The sequence below is a fragment of the Procambarus clarkii genome, chromosome 40, assembly GCF_040958095.1.
Source record: "Procambarus clarkii isolate CNS0578487 chromosome 40, FALCON_Pclarkii_2.0, whole genome shotgun sequence".
Lineage (NCBI taxonomy): Eukaryota > Metazoa > Arthropoda > Malacostraca > Decapoda > Cambaridae > Procambarus > Procambarus clarkii.
In genome coordinates this window covers 25,800,812-25,827,641 of record NC_091189.1, presented here as the reverse complement: position 1 = coordinate 25,827,641, position 26,830 = coordinate 25,800,812, and the positions used below count along the sequence as shown (strand labels likewise).

Below are 26,830 nucleotides of genomic sequence, written 5' to 3'. Positions count from 1 at the left end.
ATACAATTGACACTGGTTTTGTACGAGGCAATATAATGTGAACCGCTTCCATACAAGGTATAAATTATCATTAATCAGTTTTTGCTTGGGTACTTGTCAATTTAATGAGAGTTGGTCCAATGTCTAAGGGAGATTTGGTATACAGTACAGTATATGGTTTGCACATAAAACATGTTTGGTTCTCAGGGAGGCAACTGATTTGAGCAGATCATGCTGGTCCATATTCCACTTTTGTACTCATCGCCTCTTATGCCTTTGCCAACTAAGTTTTAGCTCCAGAGGAAATTGGAAGTCTGTCTTTATGGGTTTTCCCCTCTGCCTTCTGCTCCATTTCGGGGAGGCTGTTTCTGAGTCAAGTTCCAAGGCTGACCCCTTTTCCCTGGAGGAGGCAGAGGAAAAGTCCAGTCAGAAGAGCCCCCCAAGGTGGATACTACATTTTCATGTGACCCATTTTGAGTTTTGTTGTCCAATCCAGAAAAATCTGTGCCATGGTGGAGTGTCCTTTATTCCTCTTCCTAGTTTGAGCTTGATAACTTGTATCCTCCCTGAGTACGGTTTTTTGTTTCTTGGAATTATTTAAGTGTTAGAGAATGAGAGATTAACACGTTGTGTCCAGTCTTCCACATAATCTTTGTCACGTGGCGCTTTGAAACTACTGATGGTTTTGGCATCCATCATCGCATCACTTAAATTGTTCCAATCATCTACAGCTTTGCAATAGATACTTTTGCATAGTTTTTTGGCACCTGTGCTTTCAATATTTTTAAAATTCTGCTTCCATCAATTCTCAGGCTTGGTGGGAATTATTCCTGTTGCCGGAAGTTTGCATTTGATATGGGTCGTTCTCAATTTGAGTTTGGTTCCTCTGTCATTCTAACGTTGCATTATCAGGTTCCTGCCTCCTTGTAGGTGAGCCCATTTTCCTTTCTTAAAAAATGTACTGGGTTTAGTCTATTCAAAGGCATCAGAACCTAGGCTACTCACTTAACTGTATTCTCTAGAGTGCAGGCCAGAGGGGTACAAAACAATTTATGCTTAGAAAATACTAGAAGGACTGGTCCCAAATCTGCACATGCAAATAACACCACATGAGACAAGAAGGTATGGCAGGATGTGCAAAATATCCCCATTGAAAAGAAAAGGTGCAATAGGCATGCTGAGAGCAACCCGTTCTCGCAAATTTAATAAGTCAATATTGACTTATTAAATATGTGCATAGGTGACATACTTAACATAATAGATACCCTTAAAAAGATTCATAGAAAACACCGACCTTACCTAACCTTGTTAGTATCTTAAGATAAGCATCTTATAGCTTCGTAATTACAATTATTACCTAACCTATGATAGGTATAGGTTAAGTAATAATTGTAATTACGAAGCAATAAGATGCTTATCTTAAGATACTAACAAGGTTAGGTAAGGTCGGTGTTTTCTATGAATCTTTTTAAGGGTATCTATTATGTTTAGTATATCACCTATGCACGTAGTTAATAAGTCAATATTGACTTTACGAATTTGCGAGAACGGGTTGCTGAGAGAGAACTTGATTAACATAAAAGGCCCAAGACTTTTCAACATATTGCCCTACACATACTGGGACATAACTGGCCATCTTCTTACAGTGTTCAAAAGAGAACTTCACAAACACTTTCAAAGGATACCTGATTATTAAGATGATCAAACCACACACTAGAAGATGATTAGATGACAACAGTTTTACCTGAAGATGTTCAAGTGTGGAACAAAACTTTGTAGAAAATATATCCTTCAATAATCATTGGAGTTTCTATGGCTTGTAGGTGATTGATTGGTCTTCTTCTAAAATAATCTTAACTACTTCTACGCTTCACAGACGCCGTCTTGTTGAATCAGCTCTGATACACAACATATCTAACATGAACCTTAGTCCTGGCTTTGTTGCTGTTGACTCATCCCTATCACAATACATACTTAAATGCTCTAACCTTTCTAACAAACGTGACTTGGCATAAACCTACCCCCTTTCTGGGGGGAGCCCCGTCGGCTCCCCGGAGCTTTACCGGCTGATATGCTAATGTCAGACTTTGGCATCAGTCATGTGTATGGAGTTCTAGGGCCTACCGGGGACCACGAGCCAGAACCTGGCCCCCTCAGAGAGGCAAGGGGAGCAATGGCCTATAGAAACCCCCGTGTGGTTGGAAGCATTCTATGTCTGCCATCGACCGGGTCAAGCATCCAGAAAGGTAAGCATTCCAAAACAAACCCCTATTCTGGTGAAAATTGCTACCTAAGCCGAACTAGTGAATAGAACTCTTCAACAGAAAACACGGAAACTAGTATGACGTCATACGTCACCGCGCCGCTGTCTGCGCAGCTCCCCCCTCCCCGGGAGGGGGAAGGGGGAGCCCCAGACCTCCCACGCCGGCTATCCACCCATCAGTTCTTCGGCTGATGCTATAGGCAATGGTTATGTGCTCCGGCTCCAGTGGTTGTTTCAGCACTGTACCTAGAGTGTGGTGTCTGTTTTCTAGGTGGTGCGTGAGCCGGGTGTGATTCTTCAGTGCTCGGGCTGCATGCGCCTAGGGTTCCCTTCCCTAGGTGCCCTGTAAGTACTGCCCTTGGGGCTTGGGGCCACCTTCCACAAGTTCCTTGGGTCCTGCCCCTGCTTGGCCGTTTACCGCTTGGTTTTCGGCCGCTCTTTGTGTGCTCGGGTGTTCTGTCTCCCTTGTTCGCCTTAGAGTAAGGGGCAGTGTTTGCACTGGTGGGGCGCGGGGTACTGTGCAGCTTGTCTTTACCAATCATAGCGGCCGGCTCTGTTCCGCTTGGGTACGCTGTCCTCTTGCGGGGTTTTCTTTTTCTTTTGTTTATATACCTGGTGGGGGGGTCTGCCTTCGTTCTTGCCCCTTGTGTCCCTTGTGTTCTGAGTATTTCTGGTGGTACCCCCTGCTAGGTCCCCGTGAGTGTACACGTCCCGGGGGTTCAGCTCTTAGAAAGTTGTTTGGTAGCTTGGGTGCCGGTTAGCAGTACCCTGCCTGGGATTACCTGAGCGCGAGTCCTCTTAAAGTAAACGCTCGGGACCCTGGGAAACCCCTGGGGGCGCGCGGGTCCGATGGATGTGACCCCAGAGCCCCCCCCTCGCTTCCAGCGAGTTTGAGGGTTGCTCTCACCTTTTGTCTCTGGGTGACTCTCTGTTTTGCCTCCGTCTGCTGCCTGTGGGGTCGGTGACACCTTCGACCCGGTGTCCTGCGAGTTTGGTTGCTCGTTGTGGCTCGGTTACCCAGTTGTGCTAACAAAGCGGGTGCGGGCAGCAGGGGCGTTGCACTTGAGCCTTGGTGGTGGCAACGTTCTCGTGGTTTCCTCCCCGGGAGCCCCGGGGCTGCCCCGTTGTATTTCGTTTTGGGACTTGGGGGGTGTTGGTTGCTTCGGTTCCATCCACGCCCCCTTGTCTTTCCCCTGGTTCACCCTTCCTGCCTGTATCCGGTTCCTTACCGTCTGTAGGTTCAGGGCGGGGTGTTTGGTGGTGTTGAGACTCGGGCAGTCTCGGGGAATTCCCCTTCCGGGGTAGTGACTGGGGCATTTGGGCCTGTTCCTCCAGCCGTGTTGTATGAGTCTGCCAGGGGGCTCCCTTCCTTAGTGTTTTCACGGCTGCCCCGGTTTTCTGGTACGGCCGGGGCTTTGGGGGAACGGCTCGGCCCCGGGGCCTGTCGTGTAGGTTCCCGGGGCTGGGGAGGGGCTGGCTTGGGGGGGCCTTGGCCCCGTTAGACCCCGTGGGGGGTTTTATCCCCCTCTCGGCGGGGCTTGTGGTTACGCGGAGTGGGGTCTTTCCTCCCCACTCGCCGTACGTGCTGTTGGACGTCGGCCCCTCCCCGGGCTCGGTTCCTTGGCCTTTGAGTCGGTTGGTTCCGTCCTGTGGGTGGATGTTTCCTCCCCCGCTTTTTGGGACGGTGTTTTGTCATGTTTCCCCGTTCGATGGGGTTCTGCGTGACTTTTGATCTCGGGTGCGCCTGCGCCTTCGTGTGCCTTCGGGACTAGTGTTGGCTTCTGTGTTCTCGAGGGTACGGGAAGGTTTTTCGCTACTTCCCGCATTATTGCAACGTCTGTCGGCTCCTAGTACTTGTCGCCCTGTTGGGCTACTTGTCGCCCTGTTGGGCTACTTGTCGCCCGGTTGGGCTACTTGTCGCCCGGTTGGGCTACTTGTCGCCCGGTTGGGCTACTTGTCGCCCGTTTGGGCTACTTGTCGCCCGTTTGGGCTACTTGTCGCCCGTTTGGGTTCCCTTTTTTTTTTTGGGCTCTTTGCTTCTTTGGCCGGTTTTATTGTTCCTGCTTCCTCTTTTGGCTCTTTTTCTCGTGCAATAGTCCTGGCTGGCGCCTTCCCGCAGGGAGGGTGTGCGGTTCGGCCAGCGTGTTATGCGCATGCGCCGTGGAGTTTGTTTTGGTCTGGGCGATGGTTCAGTGCTGGGGTTTTGCGCCCTTTTTTGCTACAGTGCTTCGCCTCTCGTTCTTCTCCCTGGCTGCGGTATGTGCCCCTTTGCGCCAGGGGTGTCCTGGTTCCCAGTTGTGGGGAGGACACCGCGGTTTTCTGTGTCATGGGTGTGGACCGCCTCCTTCGCCTCTCCCTGTTCTCCTGCGGGTCCGGCTCTGGCGTCTTCACCTGGCGGTGCTCCCAAGTTCTTCTGGGCACGGTTGAGTCGTGTCAAGTTCGAGCCACCATTCGCCAGGTGAGTTTCTGCGGTCTGGCGTCTTTTGGCCGGGCGCTGGATGCGGCGGGGTTCATATACCTGTCTTTATTTAGGTATAATTTTGTACGACTGAGACCGTTCGCACACCAGTGACTGTCCCTTTATCACCCCTTCCTGTCCCCCTCATGTGCATGTCCAACCCATGCTGGAGTCGTTCAGGGGACCCTCCTTTTTTAATGTTGTGAGGTGTGGGGGTTGTAGGGTTGGTTCTGTACTCACCTGGTGAGGCTCCTGGCTGTGCTTGCAGGATTTGAGCTCTGGCTCTTGGGTCCCGCCTATCTGGTAGAACTTGCGGGATAGTACCAGTGGAGTGCAGTGGTGCTATTGGCACTTTTGGGGAACACTGTATTACCATCAGTGGTCTGTGCTTGTTACACGACCTACTTGCGAGCATAAGCCTTCTTGCTGGTTCGTCCGTGGACTTCCAGGGCGCACTGGCCTGTTTTCGTATGGCAGTTCCGGCCCGTCCTGGTTGTGGGGGTATGTGGGCCGGTGGACTGCTCCTAGCAGCTGCCTGGTGGGCCATCCTCTGGCGGGTCTGGCCTGACCTTGGGCCGGGCTTGAGGTGTAAAAGAGCTCCCAGTACCTCATCCAGCAGGTATCGAGCGGGGTTTCTCCGCCGTCGGTCGCCTGGTGCAGGTTTCTGGGCCTGCAGGGTTTTGTCGTGTCTCCGTTGGCCCTGTCTGGGGTCTGCCTGCTCCGTTCTCTGCCTTTGCAGAGGGGAGTTGCTATTTACATGTTGCATGTTGCAGTGGTGCCTGTTGCTGCTGCTGCTGCACGTGAGCATTGGTACCGTGTTTCACGGTGGCGTGTCCTTGTTCCTGTGTCCGGTTGTGGAGTGGCGCTTTGCTGCCGTTTTGTGCCTGGGGATTGCGTGGGGTTTTTGTCCCTGCCTGATTGTCCACCCCTGGTTGTTCTCCTGGTTTTTTTTTTTTTTTTTGTGCTTCTGCTCTTTCTTCCTGCCTCTTCTGCAGCAGGAATGTTCTGCGTGTGTTCTTAGGCGTTGGTCAGCCTGTGTCCTGTGCTGTGCTTCTTTGTCTCGGTCTGTTGCAGTTGTTCGTGCCCCTTGGTTCGGGTCCTGTTCTGGCGGCGACCCTTCCGCCTTCTTTGGTTTTCCTAGCTTGCCCTGCCGGTTGTTGTTGTTTTCTTTTTTTGGGGGGGTTCTTGCGATGTCTCGCGTCGGACCCGTCGTTTCTGAACTCCTGGCGGGCTTGCATGCTTCGGAGTTTTTCTGTTCGGCAGACGTTCCATCTCCTTGTGCCGCCTGGGTTTCGGTGGTCGCGCCCGAGATCTTCTCGCGGCTCCGCCTTTTTCCTGGGCTCGGGGGGGCCTTGTCGGGGCTGCTTATGTTCTGCCTCGTGGTCTCGCCTCCGGTTGGTGGTCGGGTGGCTTCGTGGTAGGTGTCCCACCTGCGTGCTTTCTTGGCGGCAGTATGGGGTATTTTGGCGGTCCTTCCTTTTCCTGTCCCTTCTTCGGTGGGTCCTTCTTGTTGGCTTGGTTTACTCTCGGCTTGGTTTTCTAGTGGGGGTTGGGGGCCGTCGTCTTGCCACATACTGTCGCCTCTTTTCGTGCGGCGCAGGCGGAGCCGCTTCAGCTTGCTTTCGGTCTTGGTGTTGCTTCTGCACCGTTAGTCAGCTGTCTTGTGCGTCATTTCACCTCCGGCCTGTTCGTGCGCCGCTTGCACCATCCTGGTCTCTGGTCAGCGTGCTCTGTCTTCTCCTCGGTTGGTAGTGCCCCTTCGGTTCCGGTGTGTTTTTTCGTCGGCTCTTTCCTTTGGGCCTTTGCCTCTGGGGGTCGGTTTCGCTGTGTTTTCTTGCTCCTTCGGTTTTAGCGTTTTGGTTGTTTGATGGCAGCAGTCTCCATCTTTTCTGGCGCGGGGTGGGGCTGCTGCATTCTGGAGGGGTCCAGGGTTTGTTGGTGCTTTGTTGGTCGGGCCGGGGGTGTGTCGTTTTTGTGTTCAGTGGCGGCCCTCTGCTGTTGTTTGCGTGCCACGGCGTTTGGGTCCGGAGCGCGTTTTGCGTTGATCCGGTTCTGTTCTTCCCGGTTCGCGGGTGATGGTGTCCCGGGTGGTCAGCCGTGTTCTTGCGGCTAAGCTGCTTGTGTTCTTCCCTCATGCCTGTGGCGTTCGTGGCTTTGCTGCTCGTGGTTCTCGTGTTGTTCCCGGGATTTTCGGGGCTGTGGCGCCTTGGATTGGCGTTTGCTGCCGGTTGTCTCGCCTCCTTGGGGGGTGCGTGGTGTCCGCCTCCCGGTTTTGTCCCTTTGACCTTCCTCTGTGGGTAGTTAGCTCCGGGGAGCCGACGGGGCTCCCCCCAGAAAACCAGCGTTGAATGTAATGAAACGCCATTTTCTGGGTGAGACCCGGAGGCTCCCCGGCAACCCTCCCTCCCTCCGGTCGGCGTTTTTCGCGTGTTTTGACATCCAGCCTCAGAACTGATGGGTGGATAGCCGGCGTGGGAGGTCTGGGGCTCCCCCTTCCCCCTCCCTGGGAGGGGGGAGCTGCGCAGACAGCGGCGCGGTGACGTATGACGTCATACTAGTTTCCGTGTTTTCTGTTGAAGAGTTCTATTCACTAGTTCGGCTTAGGTAGCAATTTTCACCAGAATAGGGGTTTGTTTTGGAATGCTTACCTTTCTGGATGCTTGACCCGGTCGATGGCAGACATAGAATGCTTCCAACCACACGGGGGTTTCTATAGGCCATTGCTCCCCTTGCCTCTCTGAGGGGGCCAGGTTCTGGCTCGTGGTCCCCGGTAGGCCCTAGAACTCCATACACATGACTGATGCCAAAGTCTGACATTAGCATATCAGCCGGTAAAGCTCCGGGGAGCCTCCGGGTCTCACCCAGAAAATGGCGTTTCATTACATTCAACGCTGGTTTTTTTGCCTTTCCTCTAATTGTTACATTCCCATTTTCCCATCACACCATTATTACACCCATCCCAATTCATATCTTTCATCTTGTTCTTACCTTTGTCTTGTTACTAGAGAATTGTGCACTCTAATTGTTTTTTGTGTTACAGTGTCTGAGCATCATGTTAGATGATTGCAAGTGATGCTGGTCTTGGCTCCTGGGAGTCACTTTCTAAAGATCAACATGCTTCTGTTATTCCTTGTTTGGAGTGAATTGTTGTCCTTTCATTGTGAAGGTTTTCCGAGTGGAGAATAATATGAGAGATTGAGTGTACATTACACCCTTCATCCTGTGGCAGCCTTGCAGCACTATTTGCTGACTATCCAAGGTTTCTTTTCTGGGGTGTTGTTCATGAATTCTTGCTCTGTGCTGTTTTTTTGTGATGCATGGATCTGTCAGTTGCTCTGGTGGTTAACTTAATCCACCTTATTTCTACATAGGGCATATGAATTGCATAAATTTTCCATTTTATCGGCTTTCTTATTTATGTCCACTGCCATCATTAGGACATTGGGCTTCTGATGATCCAACAGGGTTCCTGCAACTAGGTAATATCTCTCACCCTCATCGGCAATATGGGGTCCTTGGGTGACCATCACGTATATCTCTAGTTCCTGAGAGTCAATCAATGGCACTGCCACTACCAAAGGATTCTGCTGCCATGCTGTTCGACTTTGTCGGGTAAGTCCCTTCTGTTTACCTTTTCTGTTTTTATTGTTGTTCCTGGTGAAAATTAACTTGGCAATTCTTTGAGGTTTAGACCTCAAGTCACAGACCTCCTGTGCCCGGGAGGCCTGGTTACTGACTGGCCAATATACTCACTCTCGGGTATATTGTCTAAGAGTGAGTCTGCGGGGACTCACCACAAGGTAACCACATGTTAAGGAGGTGCTGTGGGTGAGTTTGCTAAGGTGAACTACTGAGGGGATCTTCCCAGAAGTAGCATGTTGAGTGTAATGAAACTTCCCATTCTACAAAGGGCCGCAGCAGCTCCCCCATTCCTGTACTGATTTGGTAGTCTTCCTCAGATCGGTATTTACCTGAATTTACCTGATGGCCACTAATACTAGTGGCCTCTGAGGACAGGAAGCCGGTGGTTTGTCAAATGTTCCCCTATTTTCCCTGATGATCTTTTTCAGCTGTATTTTAAAACCGAGCAGAGTTTTGGAGTTTGCGGCTTTGACGGGTAGGCAGATCCACGAGTTTACAACCCACTGGGTGAAAAAACATCTGTTTTGTCCTTCATTGTGGCATGTTGAGTTTGAACACGTTGCTCATCGTTCGTGTTACATCTGACCTTTTGAAGAAACTGTCCGAATCAACATCCTCCAAATATAGTAGTTTAGTATTTTGAAGATTTCTTTGAGATTGCCCTGTCATGCCTGGTTTACAGTGTTGTTAGCCCTGTGGCCCTCAACCGATCCTAATATGAGAGATGACTTGGCTCTGGAATAATTTTTGTTGCCCGGTGTTGCACCTTCTCCAGAGCAGCTGTGTCTTTCTGAAGATGAGGTCTCCATGTCTGGATGCAATAATCCAGGTGGGAGTGCACCAGAAACTTGTACAATTAAACTACTCCTTTCTTTTCCTTGAAGGTAAAGGTACACTTGATTATTCCCAGGGTTTGGTTCACTTTTCTGTGGGGAGCCCCTACGGCTCCCTGGAGCTTATCGGGCTAATGTGTGTTATGTTAGACCGGGACATTAGCTAAGGAGTTCAGACCTACCAGGGACCAGCGCCAGAACCTGGCCCCTTCAGAGAGGTTTCAGGGAGCAATGGCCCTGGAAAACCCCATATGGTTGGGGGTTTTCCTTATCTGCCATCGACCGGGGTTAGGCACCCAGAAAGGTAGGCGTAACAAAACAAACCCCACATGGTAAGAAACTACAACAAAAACCGAACAGAGAGGTAGAAAACTCCCTACAATCCCAAGGAAACAAGCAAACAAGCAAACATCACACTTTACTGCCGCGCCGATCGTCCGCGCAGCCCTCCCCACCCCGGGAGGGGGAGGGGGGAGCCCCGGACCTACCGCGCCGGCTGCCAAGCTCAAGTTCGTTCGCTAATGTCAACCGGGATTGACGCTTCTCTGGCCTCAGTTTCCTAGGCGGTGTTTGCCTTGTGTGGCGTTCACTGCCGTGTGTTGTGGTGTGCGGTGGCCAGGAGTACTTCATCAGTGCCGGGGCTGCATGTACTTAGTGGCTGACTTCCCTAAGCGCCCTGTGAGTACTGCCCTTGCGTTACAGGGTTATCTTCCCTGGGGCGTTCGGGAACCATTCCCGTAGAGGTTCTTGCTGCTCGGCATTTGCCTCGCCCTTGGGGCCAGCTGGGGCTTGGGGCCCTTGTTTGGCCCTGGGTAGGGATTGGTATTGTGCTGGTTAGGGCGTCAAGGTGTTGCGCAGCCTGCCACCTAAGCGGCGGCCGGTTTCTGTTGCCTCTGGAGACGGTGTACTTTTGCGGGGTTTTTCTTTTGTTTTTCATATTCTTGCCTGGTGGGGGTCTGCCTAAGGTGGTTATAGTTCCACTGGTAGTGTTTGGCGGCCCTCTGCTAGGCCCCGTGCTTGTACACGTCTCGGGGGTTTTCAGTGCTATAATCTACCCTCTTGTTATGTTTGGGTTTCTTAACCGGTTAGCAACACCTTGCCCGGGCTTCCCGTAGTTGTTACCCTACGGGCCCTGGAAACCCCTGTCTGGGCTCGGGGGACCATTGAATGTGTCTTCCGGGTTCCAACCCGTCTTGTACGGGATCGTTGGTTGCTGTTCCCTTGTCTCCGGGTGACAGTCGCCATTTTTACCTCCGTCATGCTGCCTGTTGGGTCACTGACACCTTGACCCGGAGTCTTGCGAGTGATTCTCTGCTTGTTCTCCAGTACTCTCCTGATGTTATTACTGTTCAGAGTACAGGCGGCATCCGTGTTGCAAGCTAGGTTAGGTTGCTGCAACATGCTAGGTTGGTTTCCCACTCGAATGCCCCGTGACCGCCCCGTTTGGTTAGGTGCTGCTCGCCCCTTTCTCTCCATGTTCCCGGCTCCGGACCGTCTGCGTGTTTCTGGGTCAGGGCGGGGTTCAGTTGCGGCAGAGACTCGGGCGGTTTTCGGGGGATGCCCCGTTCGGGTTGGGGACGGAGGTTTGAGCCTGTGCCTCCTGCCAAGGCTTCTGGGTCTTACCAGCGGCCCTTTCTTGTTGCCTTTCCCATGGGCTCTTGCTTTTCTTTCAGGGCGGAGGGCTTGGAGGCCGGCTCTGCCCCGGGGCCTCTGTTGTTGGTTCCCGGGGCTGTGGGGGATGCCTACTAGCAGTTCTGGGGCGGTTTTGCCCCTTCAGGGGTTTTTCTGCTGTTGGGCGTCGTTTTTCGCCCTTCCAGTCTGCTAGCTTCCCACATTTGCTGGCGTGTTTTTGTGTATTAAGCGTCAGTCACAGCCCCTTCTGGCGGCCATTTTCGTCTGCCGGTTTCCCGGCGTGGCCACCAGGGCGGCGTTGCGGTTTGTTTACATGCGTCTGGGTGTGCGAGCGAGCGTCTCTGGTGAGTTTTCAAAAAATTTGCAGGGTTTTTGTTCTCCTGTTGTCGTTTCTTTGTTTTCTGGTGTTTTCTTGCCGTTGCCTGTTCCTCTGGGAACGTTTGGGTGTTGATTTTGGGTCTGAGCCTCTGGGTTTAGGCTCAGTGCCCCTGGCTGGTATGCTTGCTCCCACACCTTGCCCCTCGGTTTTCGGTCTGTTGGGACCGTTTTCCCAGGGCGTTCTGCTGGGGTCTGTGCTTTGCCTTTTAGTGGTGTTTTCCGCCGGCAAATGTGGTGGTTTGGGCTCCCCCTGGTTCGATTCTGGGTTCCTTTGGGTTCCTTGGTTTCGTTCTGGAGGTTTCTTCCTCTTGGGCCCCCTTTTGTGGGTTCAGGGGACTTTGTTTCCTCGTGTGACCCGGTTCTGCCTTTTGGGGTTCCGGGGTCTTCCTGGCTTGCAGACTGAGCTTTTTGGGTCTTGGCACATGTTGTGGTTGTGCTGGGACTTTGTGGTTTTGCTGTCGAGGTGGGCCTTTTGATGCAGTTTTGTGCCTTCTTTGCCTGGCTGGCGTAGTGCTCTTTGCCACTAGTCGGCGGCTTGTGCTTTTACAATATATGTCCTCACCTAGTTGTGCTTGTGGGGGTTGAGCTCTGGCTCCTTGGTCCTGCCTCTCAACCGTCCGTCAACAGGTGTATCGGTTCCTGTGCCTCTTGGGCTCTGTCATGTCTACATGTGACATTGTATGGGGGTCAGCCTCGTTACTTGTGTGAGGAGTCGCCACATTACTTCTTAGTGCTTTCCCGTTCCCATTCCGACACTCAAAAAAAAAAAAAAAAAAAAAAAAAAAAAAACTAATTCTATCTGTGGCTCTTTTGGGTACTCAGTTTCCACCTGTGTCCCCTAGTGCGTGTGCCCCTTGTGTTACATATCCTGTCCTTCTCAACCCTGTCGATTCCCTTGGGTATCTTGTATGTGGTGATCAGGTCTCCCCTCACTTCCTCTTCCAGCGAAGTGTGGTTTCATTCCCGTAGTCTCTCCTCATGACTTCGGTAGTGTACTTTTTCTTTCTGTAGGGGTTCTGTTCCCTTCTCTGTTGACTGGGCGCTGGGGGAGCAGCTTGCTCTGTTGCCTCTCGCTTGGTCCCGCTGTTGGTGGGCGCTTTGGGTTGTCTTCCGGCCTCTGCTGGCGTAGGAGGACGGCTTCTCCCCCTTGGGGGGGGGTTCAGAGCTGGCGGGGTGGGCTTCTTCCCTGCGCTTCGTCATTTCCTCTTCGTGGGTGCGTGGGGCGTGGTCGATCCGCCCCATCCTTCTGGGCTTCCCGTCTGCTCTTTGCAGTCATGAGCTTTTCCCGTCTGCTCTTTGCAGTCATGAGCTTTTCCAGTCTGCAGTTCTTCTGGACTACTTCCGTCTGCGCCCTGGATCCTCTGCCCTGCTCGGAGGACTGTTGTCTCCTGTTCGGATTCTGTTAGGGCCGGGTGCATGGATGGTGGACCTGGACCTCCAGGTCACTTCTTGGCACGTTCCTCTCCAGTTTTTCTGGGGCTAGCACGGTTGGTAATTACCTATGTGTACTTACCTAAGTGTAGTTACAGGATGAGAGCTACTCTCGTGGTGTCCCGTCTTCCCAGCACTCTTTGTCATATAATGCTTTGATTATAATTGTCATATTGTCATATAATGATTGTCATGTGTCATAATATGTCTTCTTATGATTGTCATACAATGCTTTGGTGGTGGGGCTTCAGGTTTGCTGTTTTTATTGCATTCCCTATTTTGTGAAGGGCACTTTGTATACTCTTTGCATCTTTACCGGATCTTAGTGCCCTGTCTGCGTCTGAGATTCGGTGTCTGGCCTACCTCGACGACTGGCTGGAGTGGGCTCCCAGTCAGTCCGCTTGTCTGCTCGCCAGGGGATGGTTCTTTCCAGATCGCTGGGTTTGGTTTCCTGGTGATCTGGAGGTTTTACCTTCTGTTTCCGTCCCGGGTTCGGACCTGGGCCTTGTTTCAGGCTCTTGGGCCCCTCATTGTCTTCCCTCCAGAAGTGTTACTGTGGCTGTGGTCCCGCCTTTGGCTGTTCAGGAGGGGGTCCCGGGTTGCTCAGCGGTTGCTTGGGCGGTTGTGCGGGAGTTTGCACTTTGGCGTGCTTGTCTGCCCGCGGAGTCGGGTTTGGCTCCGGCGTCGGTTGGTTCCTACGGAGACTCCACTTCCGCCTCTTGCATTCCTTGGGTTCCTCTGGGGATCTGGTGTTGGTGCTGCGTCACCAGCTTCCTCTTTGGGGTTTTCGGGGTTCCGTGCCTTGGCGGCTCCCCGAGCCTTCGCTCGATGTGTTCACGGACGGGTCGTCTCTCGGCTGGGGCTTTGTGACCAGTGCTCACCAGGTCGGCCGAGGTTGATGGAGTCTGTCTGTCCGTCGGGCTCACAGCCCGGTTCAGGTGTTCATGGCTGTCTGGTTTGCGCTTCGGAGGGTTTGGGTCACTAGGTACTCTACCATTCAGCTCTGTTTGGACTGTTCTCTGGTGGTTCTTGCCGGAACCACAGGGGGTTTGGTTAACCGTGTGGTTCGTGTCCGGGGTGTGTCCTGCGTCCTGGTGGACAGCTGTCTCGGTTCATTCCTCTTCGTGGGTTGGCCAGTCGTCGCCGATTCGTTTTGTTGGCTCTGTTGGGCTTATGGACTCCTGGCCATGGACGTCTTCGGGTCGGCGTGGTCTAGGCGTCGCCCGTTTTGTGGCGCCCTTCCCACCTGCGAGGACTTCACGGTGGAGGCTTTCGGCAGGCCTGGTTGAGGTGGGGGGTACCTGTACCTCTTCTCCCGGTCCAGCTGTTGCTTCGGGTTCTGGCTCAGTTGCAGCCCATTCCCACGAGAACAGTCCTTATGGTTCCACTGTGGCCGGCCCGGCCTTCTTTTCAGACGCTGCTTGATAGGTGTCCGTACCCGGGGCGTTTTTCCTGAGGCTTCGCCTCTTTCAGCAGGCCGAATCGGTCCTGTCCGTGACTGGTTCGGCCTTCTCTTTGGCTCTTCGCGTCTGGTATTTTGACGCAGGTATCGCCATCTCTATGGTGTTCAGGTGGCTTTGTTGACGGTGTCCCACCTGCGAGCTTCGTCTTGGAGACTGTATGACGGTTCTTACGTCTTCTCGCGTTTTGTTTCCCCTCCGGCCTGCTCATGAGTCGCCTGAGCCATCCTGGTCCTTGTTCAGGGTGCCTTCTTCTCTTCCCCTCAGTTTGTGGTAGCCCCTTCGGTTTCAGTTTCCTCCTCTTTGGTACTGGTGGTAGCTTTATTGGTGTGCAGCCTTTCTCTGTCCTGGCGACGGTCGAGACGGCTGCTTTCCGGAGGGGTTCTTGGGGTATTGGTACTTGTTTGGTTTGGCCGGGGGGTGCGTCCTGTGTTGTCCAGTTGTGCTTTTTGCTGTTGCCGGCGTACCGTGCCTGGGGATGCGCTGTGGTTGATCCGGTTCCTTCGTTCCCTGTTTTCAGGGCTCGGGTTTCCCGGGTCGTCCGCAGTGTTTTCCTTCTTACTGCGGTCTGTCTTTGCGCCCGTGCTGTTCAGACGTTTGCAGCAATTGCTGCTGTGTTGGTGACGTTTCGGGCGCAGGAAATTGTGGGTCGCACAGGTTTTTGGCCGCCCATCCATATGTGCGTCTGTTCTTGGGCGTTCTTGTTGCCTTGGGTCGCAGGTTTGCGACCGGTTGTCTTGGCTTTGCGTTGCAGAGTTTGTGGCGGCCGCCTCCCGGGTTAGCCCTTTCTTTTCCTTCTCTTTGGGTATGAAGCTCCAGGGAGCCGTAGGGGCTCCCCACAGAAAACCAGCGTTGAATGTAATGAAATGCCATTTTCTGGGTGAGCCCCGGAGGCTCCCTGGAAACCCTCCCTCCCACCGGTCGGCGGTTTTTTCGCGTTGGTTGACGCTTAGCTTCCGAACTGGAGCTTGGCAGCCGGCGCGGTAGGTCCGGGGCTCCCCCCTCCCCCTCCCGGGGTGGGGAGGGCTGCGCGGACGATCGGCGCGGCAGTAAAGTGTGATGTTTGCTTGTTTGCTTGTTTCCTTGGGATTGTAGGGAGTTTTCTACCTCTCTGTTCGGTTTTTGTTGTAGTTTCTTACCATGTGGGGTTTGTTTTGTTACGCCTACCTTTCTGGGTGCCTAACCCCGGTCGATGGCAGATAAGGAAAACCCCCAACCATATGGGGTTTTCCAGGGCCATTGCTCCCTGAAACCTCTCTGAAGGGGCCAGGTTCTGGCGCTGGTCCCTGGTAGGTCTGAACTCCTTAGCTAATGTCCCGGTCTAACATAACACACATTAGCCCGATAAGCTCCAGGGAGCCTCCGGGGCTCACCCAGAAAATGGCGTTTCATTACATTCAACGCTGGTTTTTTTACTGCCACTCCAACTTGTTGTACAACTTTTAATGAATGCTGGATTCTGACTCCAAGGTGCTTTTTCTCATCTATCTGTTGTAAAGTAGTGCTGTCAAATTGGTAGTTGTGACGGGGATTGTGATGCCCCCACATGCAAGGTCTTGCTTTTATTGACATGAAAAAGCATTTGTCAGTCATCTGACCATTTGTGGAGTTCATGTAGATCTCATTGTAAGGTTTCAATATTACTTTCAATTCCTACTTTACCATAGATCTTAGTGTCTAGGTTTCAGCCTAGGCTCAAGAGTGAAGTGTGTGGTTTGTTGGTATCCCGAGTGGGGTTGACCTGTCATCTGGTGATGGCAGGTTTTAGTGGGTTGTTGGTTGATTCTTTGATAGTGTTAATTTCCAAACATTTTCGTGGTGAGTGTAAGTGCATTTTGTGACTCACTATTTTGAGTAATTTTGTAACAGTAGTGGTGTGATCTTTGATCTTTGATCTTGTTCTTTATAATACATGCGGTTTGTGTCTAGGTTTTCTCCTCCCGATGACTGCATAAGTGGTAATGGCATGAGGGCATTGATCCTTGCTTGCTTCCTCCCCTTTGAGACAGCAAAACATAACTTTGAAATGTTGCTCACCTCCAGGGACAGATAATCACAGGAGCCTTGCATATTGAATGTGACCCTAAAGTCCCATAAGCTCCTGGAAGCTATTTAGGATACCTGATGCTCTTCAGTAAGATTTAAAAAACCAACTGGCATGAACATTGACATAGTTATAGTGACGTCACGCACCTCGTACACACCATACATATAAAAACCATTTCTACTGAGGGGCTCCCTCACAGAAAACCAGCGTTGAATGTAATGAAATGCCATTTTCTGGGCAAGTCCAAGAGGCTCCCTGGCACCCTCCCTCCCTCCCTCTGGTCAGCGGTTTTCATGTTGTTTTGATGCTTAGCCTCCAAACTGGAGTTGCTGGGTAGCTGGCGCAGGGAGGGAAGGGGAGGGCTGCGTGAACGAGCGGCGAGGTGTAACATTTGCTTGTTTCATTGGGATTTAAGGTAGTTATGCTTCTCTGTTCTGTTTTCGGTCGCAATTTTCTTACCATTTGGGGTCTGTTTTGTTATGCCTACCTTTCTGGGTGCCTAACCCTAGTCAATGGCAGATAAGGAAAAACTCCAACCACAGGGAAGTTTTCCAGGGGCCATTGCTCCCTTTGCCTTTCTGAGGGTGCCAGATCCCCGGTAGGCTGAACTCCATTAACTAATGCCCTGGTCTAATGTTTCACATATTAACCCGATAGCTCCAGGGAGCCTCCAGGGCTCGCCCAGAAAATGGCATTTCATTACATTCAATGCCGGGTTTTTTTATTCTATAGAGTAAATGGTACCAAAATTCTACTATCTAATTGTCCATTATGGCAATACAGTAAGTATATGTACTGCATCCACACAGTTACAAAAAAGTACTGTCTATATAGGAGTAGGTTGGTTTAAAGAGGAGTGATGTCATAAGGGGTGCATACTTTCCTCAGCTTTTTAAACCCACCTAAAAAAAATTTTAATTTTTTTTCTATAAAACACTTATTTTGATATTAATATACTCTCCGTTTTCCAGTAATAAATACAGCATATAATGATGTCCAGAATGCTGGGGACATACAGTGATGTAAAAATGTAACTACAAAAGACTGTAAAATTCGAGGATGAAGAGTGTGAGGGAGCCAGACATAATTGAGAGCATGTTAGATCTAAAGATTAGCATGGATTATCTGCTATTAAAAGTTAATTCATTCTCAACCCACATACCATTGAAATTCACCGGGCCACATGAAAATTTGGTGTTGCAGTGTTTACCTGCGTTTAATTGAATTAATTCATTTCTATAACACTCGTCTCGCGGTTTGTCTTTATTTAGGTTATGTAGAGATGACGTCCGCAAGCTACAAGTCTATCAGTCCATCAGTTTGATCTAGAGAGCCTGGTTGCTGGGTAATGACTGGCTATCCTTCCTGAACTCTCTAAGGGAATCTTGTGCAGTTTTACTGGCTTGTAATATGCCGGGCTGGTCTGTTGTACCTATTATACAATAAGGCTTCTAGGCTGGGTGTAATGAGCTAGACCTCACTTCCTCATACATACTGATAGGGAAGTGCTGTACATTGTTAGGGGCCCAACAGAGGCAGCCCATCATACAGATTTAATTCATAATTCTTGATGGAATTTGAGAATTGATGTAGTTGAGAGGACAAAATGGCATTGGATTAACCATAGGAGAAATAGAATCAGGTAGGTTAGAATCATCTAAGTAAAGAGTTTCAGTCAGCCTATCAGTCTCCGTGGTGCAGTGGTAAGCCACTTGCCTGGCGTTCTGCAAGCGCTTTGTCATGGGTTCGTATCCTGGCCGGGGAGGATTTACTGGGCGCAAATCGTTAACTGTAGCCTCTGTTTAACTCAACAGTAAAATGTGTACTTAGTTGTAAAAACTATTCTTCGCGTTGGGGATCGTATTCCAGGGACCTGCCCGAAACGCTACGCATACTAGTGGCTCTACAAGAATGTAACAACTCTTGTATATATCTCAAAAAAAAAAAAAAAGTTAGTCTCCAAAAAATGTTGGCTTATTCAGAGAGATGTAGCTACAGGCTATAGTTATCAGAATGGAACTTTGGGAAAAAATGAAGACTAACGGTCACTATGAGACACTGTATTTTCAATCAGATAAGGGACACATTTTTGGTCCCCCACTAACAGAGACTATATTGTTCTAATATGCACAAACTCGTATGTTTTTCCCTACAAAACCACTTGAACATCACTTTTGTTAAATGTATGATGAGGCATACTAAAATTTTTGTCACATAACATCCTTGTGAATTTGGTGCATGTTGTATAGTGGAAATACAATCCTGTAGTTTTATTAAGAGACCAATGGGAGCTTATGGTGTTTGAGTGACATTTTATCACACATTTTAAGAAAACTGTGAACACATTACTCACATTAAGAAATGTGTGTGTAAAAAAAATACTTAATTTGGTTCCTGAAATATAAAGAGAATGTATTACCTGCCCAGATCTCAAGGTCCCATTCTGGCTTATCAAATCATTGTTTAGAGGCGAGCGAGTGGAAGAAAACAAAGAGTCGGAATAGCAGGTATGTTCTCTAAGAAGCCGCTGAAGTCCCTCGTATTCTGCTACAGGAGGGTGTAGACTTCCGGCACCAGATGGCACTGCGTGTGAGAAGTGCTTCATCATGGATGGCCCGTATATTTAGGTTGCGTGAAGGTCACCTAGGCACTTGGGCTGGGCGGGTGGTGGGTAGCCGACAATGGCACCTAACCGGGTGGTGGGTGAGTAGCCAGGGGTGCCCTGGTGGTGGTGGGAATATTGGTCTTAGTGACAGGCTTGGTGGCAGTGACAACATCTGGCAGCACTGCAGTCTCTGGCTAAGCCTAATGCCAATGTTTTGTCCCTCTACAAGTTTGATTTGTCAACAATTGCAAAAGCATACGCTGTTCTTCCTTGTGTCTTCCCTTCCTACCATCCTTTTTCTCCTCCTTTTCTCCCTCTTCCTTCCCCTTTTCCCCAGCTGTCCTCTTCTCACTTGCCCCTCATACCTTCCCTTTTGCCTACTGCCTTTCTTTCCCCTCCTGGTCCTGCTTCCCTCATCTTATCCTCTTACTTTCTCTTTCTACCCCCTTCCTTGCTCCCCTCATATTCCCCTTCTTACTCCCCTCATCTTCCCCTTTTTACTCCCCTCAGCCTTCCCTTTCAGCTCTCCCCCGTTTCCTCCTCTTACATAATATTCATCTTGCAGCAGTCTTGTTAGTTGTCTCATGGCTCATCCTTTTTCCCCATTCTGCTACTTGTCAACCACCCGGTCCCATTCCACATGGGAATGGGACCCATTCTTTCTTACTCTACGGGCAAGACCCCTCAGTTGCTCGCTGAAGCAAAACATTGGTGTATCTACGGAAAGAACTAGACTTGCAGGCAACGACATTACCTCTATGTTGTGGCAAGTCTTTGCCAACACCTTCACCAAGTGATGGAAACAGGGAGGAGGAAAAATGGCTAGGTAGGAAATGGCGATACTACGGTATAACTCAATCCAGTCTCTAACTGGTCAGGACGGAAATGGTCTCGCTTTGTGCAGATTAGTTTTCGATCCTTGATGGTTCAAGTGGTTGGACAGGGTTCCTTCACTCTGCAGTTGTATCCTAGCTAGTATCCTCTTCTCATATCCCTTGCAAGTGCTATATAGCCATACTGGCATGGTACTTTCTCCTGATATGTATCTCATCAAACTAGAATGACCACCATAAGAAAATACAGTTGAACTTGACATTCCTCTTAAGTGACACTAGGCCTTACAAGGATGGCCAAATGTCATTCTGCTAATTACCAGTTAGACCACATAATAATATTACCCTAATCTTCCACTAGGTGGCAGCACTACATTGTAACAGGGTTACAGGTAGCAGCTACTTAACATTTTGCCTAGAATGCTCCGTTGACACATGCTTGCTTCTGTGAATAGCTCCTTTAAAGTTACTTGAACAGAATACCACCTTGAAGGTGAACATCCAGAGATTGCAGGAATAGGGAAAAAGCCCATGGCCAATAAAGCTGTACTACAAAAGGAAGCTGTGATGTGCTACAGCATAGGGAATTCCTTGTGCCCTGGGAGGTATTTTATAGTTGGATTCACTCATTGGCCTTCAGGTATCTTGTTTTGATGTTTCTCATTCACTGTGTGGTGCTTGGGCTCATGTCTTTGTGGATATGTTCCATCTGGTTCTCTGGATGTCTGGTGCTCTGGACGTCTGGTGCTCTGGACGTCTGGTGCTCTGGACGTCTGGTGCTCTGGACGTCTGGTGCTCTGGACGTCTGCTTCTCTGGACGTCTGCTTCTCTGGACGTCTGCTTCTCTGGACGTCTGGTTCTCTGGATGTCTGCTTCTCTGGACGTCTGCTTCTCTGGACGTCTGGTTCTCTGGACGTCTGCTTCTCTGGACGTCTGGTTCTCTGGGCGTCTGTTGCTCTGGGCGTCTCTTGCTCTGGGCGTCTCTTGCTCTGGACGTCTGCTTCTCTGGACGTCTGCTTCTCTGGACGTCTGCTTCTCTGGACGTCTGCTTCTCTGGACGTCTGGTTCTCTGGACGTCTGCTTCTCTGGATGTCTGGTTCTCTGGACGTCTGTTGCTCTGGGCGTCTGTTGCTCTGGGCGTCTGTTGCTCTGGACGTCTGGTGCTCTGAACGTCTGGTGCTCTGGACGTCTGGTGCTCTGGACGTCTGTTGCTCTGGACGTCTGTTGCTCTGGACGTCTGGTGCTCTAGACGTCTGGTGCTCTGGACGTCTGTTGCTCTGGACGTCTGGTGCTCTGGACGTCTGTTGCTCTGGACGTCTGTTGCTCTGGACGTCTGGTGCTCTGGACGTCTGGTGCTCTGGACGTCTGGTGCTCTGGACGTCTGGTGCTCTGGAAGTCTGGTGCTCTGGAAGTCTGGTGCTCTGGACGTCTGGTGCTCTGGACGTCTGTTGCTCTGGACGTCTGTTGCTCTGGACGTCTGGTGCTCTGGACGTCTGTTGCTCTGGACGTCTGGTGCTCTGGACGTCTGTTGCTCTGGACGTCTGTTGCTCTGGACGTCTGGTGCTCTGGACGTCTGTTACTCTGGACGTCTGTTGCTCTGGACGTCTGGTGCTCTGGACGTCTGTTGCTCTGGACGTCTGTTGCTCTGGACGTCTGGTGCTCTGGACGTCTGGTGCTCTGGACGTCTGTTGCTCTGGACGTCTGGTGCTCTGGACGTCTGGTGCTCTGGACGTCTGGTGCTCTGGAAGTCTGGTGCTCTGGAAGTCTGGTACTCTGGACGTCTGTTGCTCTGGACGTCTGGTGCTCTGGACGTCTGGGTCTCTGGAAATCTGGTTCTCTGGACGTCTGGTTCTCTCTACATTGGGATCTCTGGGCTGAGAGTTTTATGGAAGTTGGGCTCCCTGCGGACCTTTGGTTCTCTCAACATTAGGTTCTCAGGTGACATGGTTCTCATCAACTATGGTGCTTTCTGGCTCTACTCTGCACCATGGGTAAATACATCCCCCCCCCCTTTCCCCTGCCCTTTTTTTTTTTTTTTTTTAGGGTTCACAAGGTTTCACAGCGGAGAGTTTTACTTTTGAGAGCAATTAAGAAGTGTAAAACTAGAAGTGCACATTTAGTGAAATGTAAAGCTCCTTTACGAGCTGGTCACTTGGTTGCTTCCAAATCCCCTTGTTTTGTCCAGTCTACCCTGTTGCTTTTATGGTTTTGTCCAAATTATCCTGTTGCTTTGGATGTATTCTTTAGCCTTCCCTGTTGTTTTATTTTTTTTGTCTAGACTTTCCTGTTGCTCCTGTGGTTTTGTCTAGACTTTCCTGTTGCTCCTGGGGTTTTGTCTAGACTTTCCTGTTGCTCCTGGGGTTTTGTCTAGACTTTCCTGTTGCTCCTGGGGTTTTGTCTAGACTTTCCTGTTGCTCCTGGGGTTTTGTCTAGACTTTCCTGTTGCTCCTGGGGTTTTGTCTAGACTTTCCTGTTGCTCCTGGGGTTTTGTCTAGACTTTCCTGTTGCTCCTGGGGTTTTGTCTAGACTTTCCTGTTGCTCCTGGGGTTTTGTCTAGACTTTCCTGTTGCTCCTGGGGTTTTGTCTAGACTTTCCTGTTGCTCCTGGGGTTTTGTCTAGACTTTCCTGTTGCTCCTGGGGTTTTGTCTAGACTTTCCTGTTGCTCCTGGGGTTTTGTCAGTCATAATGTGTGATAGCAGCTCTCAGCAGCTGCTCAGTGTACAATAGCATCTTCTTGAGGTTATCTTGAAATAATTTCGGGGCCTAGCGTCCCTGCGGCCCGGTCCTCGACCAGGCCTCCGTTTTGTTACACACCTCCAGGAAGCAGCCCGTAGCAGCTGTCTAACTCCCAGGTACCTGTTTACGGCTAAGTAACAGGGGCATCAGGGTGAAAGAAACATTTTGCCCATTTGTCTCCACCTCCACCGGAGATCGAACCCGGAACCTCAGGACTACAAATCCGAAGTGTTGTTCACCAAGCTGTCAGGCGCCCTAACAGCATGTCAGTATGTCATGCTGACATGCTGTCATGCCATCATGCTGACATGCATGTCAGCACGTCGGGCGCTCTATCAGCATGCTCGGGGTAATGGATGTGTGCTCCAACTGCTTGGCCCATTCTTATGAAACAAAATATTGCTCAGAGGGGATTTTAAGTTAAAATGAATATGTCTTGTGGTTCACATGGCCTGGTTGATAGAGCGACAGTCATGTACAGTATCTTACAGAGTTGACATTTGGTCTCCTACGGGGCAAGTGGCTGGCCGCCATTCCTTCACTTCATCCTCATACCCCAGCTCGTATCCTTGCTTCTTGCAGGGTCAGTGTTCAGTCTCTGATTGTCCACTTGGTTGGGTACTATTTTTTTCACTGTCCTTGTATTCCAGTTCTCAGACCATCTCATATCCCCATTAAGGCTTATTAAAAAACCTCCTCAACTTAGTTTAAAAAGCCAATTGTAAAGAAAAAGTGGCGTTTTAGAAGATAAAATTAAATAAAAAAGCAGTGTAGGTGATAATGTTGAAATGTCGTCCTTGGTGTAGCCTGTCCGCCTATGTATTAGGCAAGTGCTGGAACAGGGCGAGTGCTGCTCCCACTATCCTGCTGGTATAATAATCATTAATATCTTTTAAAGAAACTGTAAACTTTAAAAGTGCAGTAAGACACGGGTTAGGAAATTTATTGCTAGCCTAATAGCTAAGTATTAACTGTTTGAACAAGATTTGATTATTAATGAATAAGAAGTCATTAGGTCATTTTACACCAAGTCATTTGGGGTATATCCATAATAAGATTTATTAACTTTTGGTGGGGCTGAATGGCCCGTTTCATAACCGAACTTCTGAATACAAAGGTTAATGGCATAACGTGAAAGGATCCAATCATTAAACTAGCAAACCACCTTTGTAAAGCTGTTATCAGTGAAGTACAGGTACTTAGGTATTGTCTATTAAGAAGACTTCTTTTATCACATCAGTTGTTAAGAGCACAGGTATTGTGATTGGTGTTGACTGGTGGTGGTGGAAGGAAGAGCATTGTTGCTAGTAGCTTGTAGTAGTCACTGCTGCCCCCTACCTTAGTAGTTTCTCACTATTATTTGTCTCTTGTCTTGTTGTAGCAGCAGTCTTGCAACTTTAATGAAGCAAGCACAAGTTGTTCTTACAAGATTATTGTTGTTAGCATATTAATGTGTGACAGGTCGGAGAGCACAACATAACCCTCATAACATTGTGTTTATAAAGATACTAAAGTGGCATTGCTTCACTGTGTGTTCATGAGCCAAGCAGGCTCATTGATCTCCCAAATATGGATTTATAAAACAAATTTGTATTTCTATAATCTGAATTTATTTTGACTACCTCATGTACACCTATACTGTACTAACATCCAGTTACGGATGATATTATTCTGGTTAGACGATTTATATTATTCCCCTAGTGGAAAGAAAATTGAAGATCTGGAGATTTTGTCCAGATGCTTGTGACATTTTCAATTGCTGTGCTTGTAGTTGCCTTGTTGCTGGTGAGGCCTCATGGCTTCTGTAAGTAACCATATCAACCACGAGGTGTTGACCTAAAATAGGTACAAACAACGTGGGTTCCATTGTTCCAGTGGTCTAAGGAATTAACCTCATATAACCTGTATTCTAATATATTAGTTAAGTGGATAATTTTCCAGACTCCCTTTCATGTGCTATATAGTCATAGTGGCTTGTTACTTTTTCCTGGTAATTACCTTACCTACTTTCTAGTTATTCTGGGCTGTATTGAGTAATCCCTAATGTCTTCCTTTTCCAAACTGTCATTCGGTGGAAGCTGTAGCCATGACTTCCATCGTGATAAGGAAGTAATCATGACAGTGTCCTTGTAGTGTCTTGTCCTGACCACGGGTTCACCAGTGTTTGGCTTCAGGAAGCAACTAAATGACTATCTCAGAAAGGAACTTTTTATTTCACTCAAAAGCCTTCCACCTTCAGGTCCTCTAGTGCTTTACTGTCTGTCTTATTGCTATCCATCATTCACATTGTTCTTAACCCATTTTTCATGTGTTTTTTAACCTTTTTCTATTAAACTTCCAATTTTCATCCACCACCTTGTATGCAGCCCGTCCTCTAAATAAAGACCCAAAGTCCATTCCATGTACCCACCAAACCCCCTTTTTTTTTTTAATAAAAACAATTTACACACGACTTGCAACTGATGTTGTCTGAACACTTGTGGAACAAGTGCATTGCTGACAACTTTTATTCGAACTACAACGCTGTAAATGCTTCACCAACGTACTGCAAATATAAATAATCACCAACAGAACCTAAACACCTAACCTAACCTAACCAGTGCCTAAGTATGCACTATATGCTAATATATAATACAGTAATATTAATTTATATTTGAGAAGTTCTGTTTTGAATGAACAGATTGTTAAAATTGATTGTGTGTTTGGGGTCAACCGCTGGATAGAATGGACTTGGTTTGAGGACGGGTTGTTGTGTGTGCTTCATATGGTGCGGGGATTTTGATGTTCAATTCTGTTTTGTTTTTCAATGTTTTCTAGTGAGGTGGTGCCAACACATGTGCTTTTGATCTTGTCTGCCTGTTTTTATTTGCTTTCATGACTTTTTCATTTAAAAACATACAGTATATTTTTGTTTAGTATACAGCACCTTTTTTTTATAATTTAAGATGTCATTGAAAAGTTCTGATGCTTGCAAAGTGATCACTTGCCTGATGTTTTCAAATGTTGAAACATCAGGCCACTCAACATTTGATGTTTCAAATGTTGAGTGGCAAATTGGATAATTACACAGTCATTCCTATGGTATGGTGCACTTTTCATAATAAAGAATATGGTGAATCGAGAATTTTCTCCCAAGTAATGGTTGAGTCAAGGTAAAACAATTAAGAAAACTTTGTTCACAGAGCTAGTTTTCAGGGTGCAGTATACACTGCTGGAAGAGATGGGGGATCAAGATACTGTACTGTATGTGGTCAGACAATCCAACCCACACCTATGAAATGATTTTTAATAACTTGACAACCCTTATCATAACTAGAAAAGAATCCAGGATGGACCATAACATTGTCACCTTCATTTCCTGTGCGGGGTTGAGTTATTTGTTTCAGCCACGTCATCGTGATTTATTCTTTGCAGTGCAATCTGATTATGGTACTGCATTTCAATTTTGTAAGCCATGGTGCTCATGCACTAAGTTAGTCACTGATCATACTAATTTTATCTTGTATAGAAACTTGTTTAAGGTATGGAGGATTTATTATATTGTAGGGTAAAAAAATGCAGCCAAATGATTTTTTGTCTTGCAGGCATTTTCGTACCGTGTGCTGGAACGCAAGTTTGGCGACGCTAAAGCACCAAGAGCCGAGTCACCTGCAAAGACTCAAGTGCAACCCAAGAAGGTGTCCAAATTCAAAGCATCAAAAATGAAGAAATAAATTTCGGCAATAAATGCAGCAGTTGGTGTTGAATGAAATTACCTGATGAGAATAAATATACAGAACATTATATGGAAACTTAATTGCATGTATGTCTCCTAGTTTCACTCCATAAATTTATTTAGAGTAGCATGAGATCACTAGTAGGGGCATTAACCTTTTAAAGTTATATATGATGCAAGGAGTACAGCCACAGTTAATATATACTAATTTGACTAATTTCAGCCTAGTTTTGGAATAATATTGTCAATATGAGACACTTGAAATAATTCTTCATATTAAAATATTGACATTTTTATGCCATCTTCTGCTACTGTAAGGTGACATCATTCCAGGTGAGAGATGTTTAAGTAGTCTAAACCCTTGATAGAATGACGTAATTATCCTAGACACGGCATAACCATTAGTACCCCTACCATTCCCGCTTGTTCCTAGGGTGAAATCGTCTTCTCACAGGTTGCGAAGGCGGAATTTTATCCTTACACGATGTTTATGTAAAACAATAAATCACTTAACTGTGTTGTCAATTTATCATCCTGTGAATACATATCATATCTTACTGTGGTCTTTCTCTCATCCTATCGTAGTGTAGATGTGTCTAGGGAAGATGGGACTCCTGATGACCTATAATGGTAATTCACTCTCCCTTAGTAGCCATGTTAATTATGTATTATACACTTGTCCCGCGATAGAATCCTGGGGGAATCCGATGCCTTTGACATCACTCTTCTCGTGTCTTTTTGCTCTCATATTAGGATCCTGAATGCTATTTAGTGCCATTTGCATATCCTGAGACACAATGTGCTAAGGAGACTTCCCG

General features: G+C 48.7%; 1 protein-coding gene across 3 annotated transcripts in view; it reads left to right on the top strand.

Annotated features, from left to right (window-relative positions):
* Positions 1–26,570, top strand: part of uri (unconventional prefoldin RPB5 interactor) — a 101,639-nt gene extending 75,069 nt beyond the window's left edge. For 2 of the 3 annotated variants that reach the window (XM_069338880.1, XM_069338879.1), the window contains exon 9: positions 25,882–26,570. In XM_069338880.1, coding sequence (XP_069194981.1) covers positions 25,882–26,010 — 129 coding nt within the window. In that variant the 3' untranslated portion in view covers positions 26,011–26,570. Of the gene's footprint in view, positions 1–8,164; positions 8,313–25,881 lie in introns of all 3 variants that reach the window. The other variant, XR_011231025.1, reaches the window with a different exon arrangement.
* The last annotated feature ends 260 nt before the right edge of the window (positions 26,571–26,830 follow it).